Source organism: Lathamus discolor, chromosome 3 (genome assembly GCF_037157495.1).
Source record: "Lathamus discolor isolate bLatDis1 chromosome 3, bLatDis1.hap1, whole genome shotgun sequence".
Classification (NCBI taxonomy): domain Eukaryota; kingdom Metazoa; phylum Chordata; class Aves; order Psittaciformes; family Psittacidae; genus Lathamus; species Lathamus discolor.
The window spans coordinates 109,829,620-109,838,235 of NC_088886.1; the positions used below are offsets into that span (position 1 = coordinate 109,829,620).

The 8,616-nt window shown below is 50.5% G+C and overlaps 1 protein-coding gene and 1 long non-coding RNA gene across 2 annotated transcripts in view; both read right to left on the minus strand.

Moving 5' to 3' along the window:
• PRKG1 (protein kinase cGMP-dependent 1) overlaps positions 1-7,828 on the minus strand; it is a 490,458-nt gene extending 482,630 nt beyond the window's left edge. Inside the window, exon 1 of the mRNA XM_065671117.1 lies at positions 7,551-7,828. Coding sequence (XP_065527189.1) covers positions 7,551-7,816 — 266 coding nt within the window. The 5' untranslated portion in view covers positions 7,817-7,828. The remainder of the gene's footprint in view (positions 1-7,550) is intronic.
• Positions 5,059-5,377, minus strand: LOC136011178 (uncharacterized). Its single transcript, XR_010611263.1, has 2 exons — positions 5,228-5,377; positions 5,059-5,128 (listed from the first exon to the last, which is right to left on the minus strand). It is a non-coding gene; the product is annotated as an uncharacterized LOC136011178 (long non-coding RNA).
• Positions 7,829-8,616: the final 788 nt, after the last annotated feature.

Here is an 8,616-nt window from a genome sequence, read left to right on the forward strand (position 1 = left end):
TTGATTAACCATAAATGTTTGCCTCTCTCTCTCTCCTTAAAATCCTTCCACTTATTTTACTGACCTCAGACCTCTCAAGGGACCCAATGACCTGCGCTGTACCTCTTCCTACAGCATGCAACAACCTTTTGTCTCCAAACTGCACTCAATATCCTTCACTGCTTCATGCCACAGACTAAGTTAAGTTGCTCTATCCAAATTATAGAAGGGAGATGGCCAAGCAAAGAGTTGGGTTCCCAATTAAATCGCTCTCTTCACAATATTTTGTGGCTCTCCCAGAAGTTAAATAACACCCAGTCAAACTGTCACCCTTCATCTCTTCATCTGTCTTTGGGCCAGCAACACGCTGCTGACACTACAAGCAATGAGAGCAGGATTAATTCTTCCTATGCTGATATAATCGAATCTAGCAGAATCTTTACGATCTTCAGTGTCAGTCACCCAGGGACAGGCAGCCTGAGAAGAATACAGTGACACTGTCCAGGAAGCTAGGGATCAGGTCAGGAAAGCTAAGGCCCAGTTAGAATTGAGTCTGGCCAGGGATGTCAAAGAGGATTTTATAGCTATGATTCTAACAAAAGTCAGACTTGGGATAATGTGAGCCCTTTGCAGAAGAAAATGGGAGAAGTGGCTACCCTCAATTTGGAGAAGGCTGAGGTTCTCAATGAATTCTTTGCCTCAGTCTTCACCGGCAAGTGCCACACCGCCCAAGACCTGGAAAGCAGAAGCAGACACTGTGAGAATGAAGACCCTGGGCCCACTGTAGGAGAGAATCAAGTTCAAGATCATCTTAAGAAACTGAACGTGCACAAGTCCATGGGACCTGATGAAACCCATCTGTGGGTCCTGAAAGAGCTGGCGAATGAAGTTGCTAAGCCACTGTCCGTCATATTTGAAAAATCATGGCAGTCAGGTGAGGATGTGAACAACTGGAAAAAGGGAAATATAACCCCCATTTTCAAGAAGGGGAAAATGGAAGACCCAGGGAATTACAGACCAGTCAGTCTCACCTCTGTGCCTGGCAAAATCTTGGAGCATATTCTCCGGGAAACAACAAGGTGCTTGGTGACAGCCAGCATGGCTTCACTAAGGGGAAATCCTGCCTCACCAATTTGGTGGCCTTCTATGATGGGGCTACAGAACTGATGGAAAGGGGTAAAGCAGTTGACGTCATCTACCTGGACTTGTGCAGAGCATTCGACACTGTCCCACACGACATCCTTCTCTCTAAATTGGAGAGACATCAATTTGATGGATAGGACCACTCAGTGGATAAAGAACTGGCTGGATGGCCGCACACAAAGAGCTGTGGTCAATGGTTCAGTGTCCGGCTGGAGACCAGTAGCGAGTGGTGTCCCTCAGGGATCGGTGTTGGAACTGGTCTCGTTCAACATCTTCATCGCTGACATGGACAGTGGGATTGAGTGCGCCCTCAGCAAGTTTGCCGATAACACCAAGCTGTGTGGTCTGGTTGATACGCTGGAGGGAAGGGATGCCATCCAGAGGGACCTTGACACGCTTGTGAGGTGGGCTGATGCCAACATCATGAAGTTCAACCATGACAAGTGCAAGGTCCTGCACCTGGGTTGGAGCAATCCCAGGCACAGCTACAGGTTGGGCAGAGAAGAGATTCAGAGCAGCCCTGGGGAGAAGGACTTGGGGGTGCTGGTCAATGAGAAAATGAACATGAGCCGGCTTCAGTGTGTGCTCACAGCCCAGAAAGCCAACCGTATCCTGGGCTGCATCAAAAGGAGCGTGACCAGCAGGTTGAAGGAGGTGATCCTGCCCCTCTGCTCTGCTCTTGTGAGACCTCAAAGGAGTATTGTGTGCAGTTCTGGTGTCCTCAACATAAAAAGGACATGGAGCTGTTGGAACAAGTCCAGAGGAGGGCCACGAGGATGATCAGGGGCTGGAGCACCTCCCGTATGAAGACAGGCTGAGAAAGTTGGGGCTGTTCAGCCTGGAGAAGAGAAGGCTGCGTGGAGACCTCATTGCAGCCTTCCAGTATCTGAAGGGGGCCTATAGGGATGCTGGGGAGAGACTCTTCATTAGGGAACATAGTGACAGGACAAGGGGTAACGGATTAAACTTAAACAGGGGAAGTTTATATTGGATATAAGGAAGAAGTTCTGAGGGTGGTGAGGCACTGGAATGGGTTGCCCAAGGAAGTGGAAAATGCTCAATACCTGATGGTATTCAAGGCCAGGTTGGACAGATCCTTGGGTGAGATGGTTTAGTGTGAGGTGTCCCTGCCCATGGCAAGGGGGTTGGAACTGAATGATCTGAAGGTCCTTTCCAACCCTAACCATTCTGTGATTCTATGAAGCATCCAAGGAGTGTGCTGTTACAGCACACCAGGAGCAGACGGAAGCAGATCAGTGACAGGTAAATGAGGGAAGAAAGGTATTTTTTAGGACAGCAATTAGTGTCAGAATTACTGCTGTCACCCATACCCTCCCTCTGAGTTTCGGAAAGTGATGCTGATTCTTACAGAGGTATTGCTGAAGACAAATAGCAGACACATGGAAGACTCAAAGACAGGAAAACCTGGCTGCTTAAACTATTTAAGGCACAGCTGCTTAGTGGTATCAAATACTAGACTGGCTATGGTGCCAGACTGTCCTTTTCTTAGATTGAAGACTGTCCCTGAATATCACGTATTTGCCCCACAATAGTGGAAAAAAAAAAAAAGGACAGAAAAGCAAATGATCCTTTTCCAGCCTTAAGGGATGGTGGTTACGGGTACCAGGGAAGCAGCTGGGCTGTTTTTCACATGGAGGCTGAATGCAAGATCGATATTGCTTTAGCGGCCGGCAGATGATGAGATCATGTCTAAATTAATGCAACTCAGCCACCCGGAGGGGAGCTGAGTTCCCAGAAAGAGGGCTGGGGGAGGAAGGGCACAGCCCCAGCTGCCCCAGGGAGGGATAAACTCTCTCTTGCCATGCTCAGGGTGATTGGAGGATGGGTGAAGCCATTAACAGACCAGCTCCAGGGGTAGTGGAGACAGCTATGGCAGGTGAGCTGTAAGCCAAAACTGTGTTACAGAGGAGGGAGAAGTGATGGAGAAACACAGGGTTGTGCAGGAGATCTCTTTGCTTTACTCTGGAGCAACACAAGCAGCTCTGTCCATGAGGGTAAATGACCTTTCCTTGAGTTTTGGCCCACAGACCTCCCTTTTCTTACCCTCTGTGTGGTCGGTCCTGGTCTGGGCGGTACACAAAGCCCAGCTTCAGCAGCTATGAGATGGGTTGATCCTGCCAGAGCTATCATCAAACAACAGTTTATCACGAGCATTGGAGGCAGGAACCTCCAACAGAAGTCAAGAGCATCAGCTCCAATCCTCCATCCACAGTACAGTATAGACCACCTGAAGCCACAAGTATTTAATACTGCGTTTAAACACATACTTTCAGCAAAGCATCCCACAACACCTCAGAGAAGGTGGAAGGGGGGAAAATGATAGATTCACACTGAGATTTCATCTGGAAAACCACTTGCAGAAGGACTGGGCCAGGGCTGTGAAGCTGAAACCACAATACCCCCCAATATCTCACCTTAAATGTTAGACCCCACTGCCATCTTGTGGCAAGCACTTCCCAAAAATAAAGTAAAAGAGGGGAAAACGCGTTAAAAAAAATAATGTTAACAAAGTTAGACGGTGCAGCAATGAAGGATGGGTAAGTTACTGGGAACAGGGTGGGGAAACCTGTCACTTCTCTCAAATGATGCTGACGTTGAGTCTACAGCACCCTACATGATACAAACTAATGTGGAAAAACACAGAGACAGGATGGCCCAAAAGTTGAGGATATAATAGCACACATAAAGCATAATTGCTTGTACAGCTCTGACTGTCTTTTAGTTGTGGCTCTGGCATATTAATACTAGCAAAGATTTAATTGTTATTTCAAAACATTTACATTTTAATTTAGCATCAACCTGGTTCAGATAAGGCTTTTGACCCCAATAAGCAGGATTAAGGTGGAACTGGATATTACACAGAATTGAAGAACGCAGTTGCTGGAATTCAGGGAGAAGATGATTTAAAAGATGGGAATAATGGCTCACACTGATGGTTCATGTGGCATGAAGCATCTCCGGATGCTGAAACCCCACAGATTAACACCCTTCAGGTTTTCAAAATGCACCTTGCCACAGGAATGAAGCAGTTTTGAAATTCCCCACGGTCCTTATCTGGTTGTTAGTCTCAGTTAACTGCTTTGAGTACACCTCAGCATTTACTTTTTGCATCATTTATCACTTGTAGTGCTCGCATCGTGGCAGAACCTTTGCTTAGCAACTGGGAATCACTTCCTAGGAACTGCTTTCTGAGACATTAGCAAAGTGCCTTGATTGCTGTATCATCCAGTCACACCGTGGATGGCTCTTACCATGCTAGAAAAACAGCAACAAACTGGTTTTCCTTCTTTATGGTGCAATAAGCTGCTGTCAATTGCTGTATCAGACAGCACTGAATCCATGTATGATCCAAAATGCTTATTGGGTTTAGGTACAGTGAATAAACACTCACTGAACAAACATAAATTAATGAATCATCTTCAAGAAGTGTGTCTTTTTCCTCAACACAAATATCCACAAGCAGGAACGGATCAAGAAAACAACAGGAAAGAATTATAATTTGAAAAGCAGACATGAAGTGGCAGTGTTTTGACTATTTTGAAAGAAAAACTGATTTATATCAGAATAGCTCTATACACCTGACTACCTACACAGCACTGCTTTCTTCCTTTACAATCCATACAACTCAGGTATCGGGAAGAATAATGGCATAAAAACATGCTTCCAGACAAAAGGTAACACATCTTCCAATACCTTTCTGTTTTCACAGCCTCTTTCTTTGGATCTTTGCAAGTCTTTACAAGTTTGACCCTGCTACACATTACAGGGATGGGTTACACTAGACACAACATATTGCCAGAGACAAACTCTATTTTCTGCTTTCAGTTGAGATTTAATTCCTTTACTAGTTTCAACTTCTCGAGATTCTTAAATGTCAGTGCAGATTACAGACAAGTTTGCCCTAAATAAAATCAATTATGTTGTGGACGCTACATCTTTATCTTCAGAGATGAAAAAGCATTTGAAGGTTGATCCCAGACCAGACCTGAATAAAAAGGTTTCTACTGTCATTAACTTGAAATCAAGACCATTGGCATTTTTATGGTATGGAAGTTGTCTCTAAGTTTTAGAAATTAGGCATTACCTGTCTCCAACCTCTCAGGCACCTGAAAACTTGCACGATGAACACTTTAGGTGATGCTGTCAGCTGCTGTTGCTAAAGCCCAGGCAGGAGACTATTGCAGGTATATAAGTTAGCCCCCTAAATAAATTAGCCAAAATGCTGTCAGCAGCTTTTAGACGCAAAAGCCAGGGAAAATCACAGAGACATTAAAAAGAGCTGGCACCAGACAGACCCACTTATACCTCTAGTCGGCATCAAAAACTGGGAAACATCGTCATTCTCTTGGCAGAGGTTGACTGCAGCAAAGCCCTTTACCCCCAGCACCCAGGATGCTGTAGCAGCAACCTGGAACCGATCAGCGGGTGAGATGCTGACCACAGAAACATACATTTGTTCAACCTACTGGTAGGTATAAATGTGGGGACAATAAAGGGGAAAAAAGGCAGTTTGTGGGCACAGCGTGCTCAATACACTGTGCAGCTGCCCATCACTCTTCCAGCAGTGAGATGGGAGAAGAATTAAGTGGACCTTAATTAAAATCTGAGAGCAATCCCAAGCTGGCTTGGTTACCATCGTCATGGCTACCACAAACAAGACCGAGGTATGGGAAAATGCCGGGGGATAAACTGCCAGGCTAGAGGGCAATGGGAAATGCCCACATGCTCCACCAAGAGTTTTTCCTGCACGCTGAAACAACATCTCTGGGTGATGGGAGCAATGCAGAATGAGGCAAACAACCTTCACAACATCACATGGACGCAGCATTTTCTGGTGCTGGCCTGCCAGCCCATGCTGCAAACAGCAGGGGAAAGACTCGGGTGAGGATTAGAACTCCCCAGGGCCATGAGCAGGTTTAATAGCTTCTAAATGAGTTATTACACACGGGTGAGCACCAGGGTCCCTGCCGTTACCCCAGGTGTTGAGTTGCTGTCACCTTCCCCTACGGTAGTTGAGGCTCAGGACGATCACAAGCCTTCAAAAAAAGAAATGGCAGAGGAAGAAGCTGGACCTGGGTTTCTTCTCCACCTGCAATACACAGCCTGTGCTTTGGGCCAGGCATGCAAAGGGATGTGCTAACCCAGGGGAGGACGGACTGACACGCTCTGCTTGCATGGCTGACAGTCACACACCTCCCTGTGCATAGCAGTTTGCTTTATGAAATCACCCATACAGTCAGGAGAAAAAATACCAACAAAAAGAAAAAAACCAAAACAAAACCCCAACAACAACAACAACAACAACAACAACAAAAAAAGCCCAGAGCCAAGCACTCCTCATTTATCTTCAAACGAGCAATAGTCTCGTTAACGAAGAGCAGAGGAAAGGGTAGGAGTTTGATCTGGGTACCGACAAGGTACATTTTGTGAGAAGATTGCGGAGAGCGGTGGGGATCCACACCCAGGTACACCCGGCTAGGAGGAATACTGTCAGGAACGATTGTGCTGACAGGAACGGTCACGCACGGAAGAAACGAGACCCTCTCTTAACTCGGTGAAAGCCGGAGGCAGCTTCTGCCGAAAGGAGGGTGATGCTTGGTCCCGCGCGCTGCGGTCGCACAGAACTTGCGCGGTCCCACGGCAACTTCCCCATCACACTCAAAATCCCCCGGGAGCCAGAGCAGCGCCGCGCTCCCCCGGTTTCACACGGTGTACCAAGGCAAGAATACTGCGCTCGAAACTGCCGGAGTACCCGGGCTGAGGGAGGCAGACCCACGCTCCCCCTCCCAAAAAGAAAACTCTCCCTGGGCGTCTGATGCCGGCGCAGGCTGGTAGCTGGAGGCAAAGCACCGCCGCAAAGCCCGCGGGTGGAGGAGCGTGAGCTTTAGTTCTTGAGGAACCCGTTGGGAGGATGGGGTCAGGACAGGATTAGGGGGGAGAAGCATCACCTGCCCGGGGTATGTGGCGGGCGGGTGCTGCCCGCCCAGGGCCTCGGGCAGCGGCCAAAGAACTTCCCGGCGCCGCGGCAAACTTTTCCCAGCTCCGGGAAGGCACCGCGGCCTCCCGCCCCGCCGGGTCCTCCCAGTCCCCCCGCCCCCGGCAGAGCGCACCCCGGGGAGCCGGAGCGGAGCCGAGGCGGGGAAGGCAAGGGAAGGGAAGGGAAGGGGGGCCGGGCCGCCGGTAATGGGTTATCCGATCCCCGCAAGGCTCCTTCCCGGCGGCTGAAAGCCCCTAATGCGCCCGGCGCTTCCTCTAACGCCCCGGGCACGATCGATGCCGCTTCTCCGGGGACCAGAGCCGGGAAGGCGGGGGGGAGGGGTTGCGATGTCCCGCCGCCTGCCTCTCTTCCTCCCTCCCGGCCACTCCACTCGGGAAGGGGTTTCTCGTGGGAGGGTGCCCGTCCCTACCTCTCGGCCTTGGTGAACTTGCGGAAAGCCTGGCGGAGGTCGTGGAAGGAGCGATAGGTCTGCGGCTCGGCCGAGATACCCTGCGCCCGGGTAGTGCGGGGCCCGATGTGCGGGCTGGGGGCCGGCAGCACCGACTGGCATTTGTGCAGCCGCCGGCGCAGCTCCTGGATCTCCTCGTCCTTCTCTCCCAAGCGCCGCTCCAGCTCCTTGATCCGCTCCTCCTTCAGCAGCAGCAGCTTAGTGAAGTCCCCTTCCAGCTCGGTCATTTTGGGGGTAACCCCCCCCGGCACTAGTGCCGAGCCGGTCCCGGGTCGGAGCGGGCAGCTCTCATCGAGAGCAGCGGCCAGATCCGCTCCCCGGGAGAGGGGCGGGGGGAAGGCGGCTCCTGCCCGCCCCGGGTCAGGGCAGCGGCCCCGGCATCCCCAAACGCAGCCCTGCGCTCCGTCGGCAGCCGGCGAGCGGGAAACCCGGGTGCGGAGGGCAAAAACAGAAAGGAAGAAAGAAGGGGAAAAAAGACAAGAAAAGAGGAAAGAGCTTTTGTGCCACTCTGCGAAGCCGGGATCCTGGAAATAGCAACAACTACCATGTGATCGGAGGGTGACGCAGCTCCTTGTAACTGGAGCCGAAGACTTGGGATTCAAACAAGAGCACTTCATAAATATTAAATTGCCTTCTGCTAATGAGCCATGTGGAGCCGCCCCGCTCCCCGCTCGGCCCTCCCTCCCGGGAGCTCAGCATCCCACACCCCGGGTCACTCCACATCCCACGCTGCTGTATTAGCCCTCATCAGTCTTCCTTCTCGGCACCCCAACCCCTCCCGGGTACCCTCATCCCTGGAGTACTCGACCTCTGTCCTTGCTTTAGCACCCTGTATCCCTCCCTGCCACGACGTTCTGCGTACTTCCCTCCTGGGGCACCCCTCATCCCACCCTTCTTGAGCACCTACATCGCTTCCCACGACGGTTCTCTGCTCCCCACCCTCCGCCAGGTCACCACACACACATGCTGGTCACCCCCATCATCCTAGGGGGCACCCAACTGCCTCCATATGGGGTACCCCTCATCC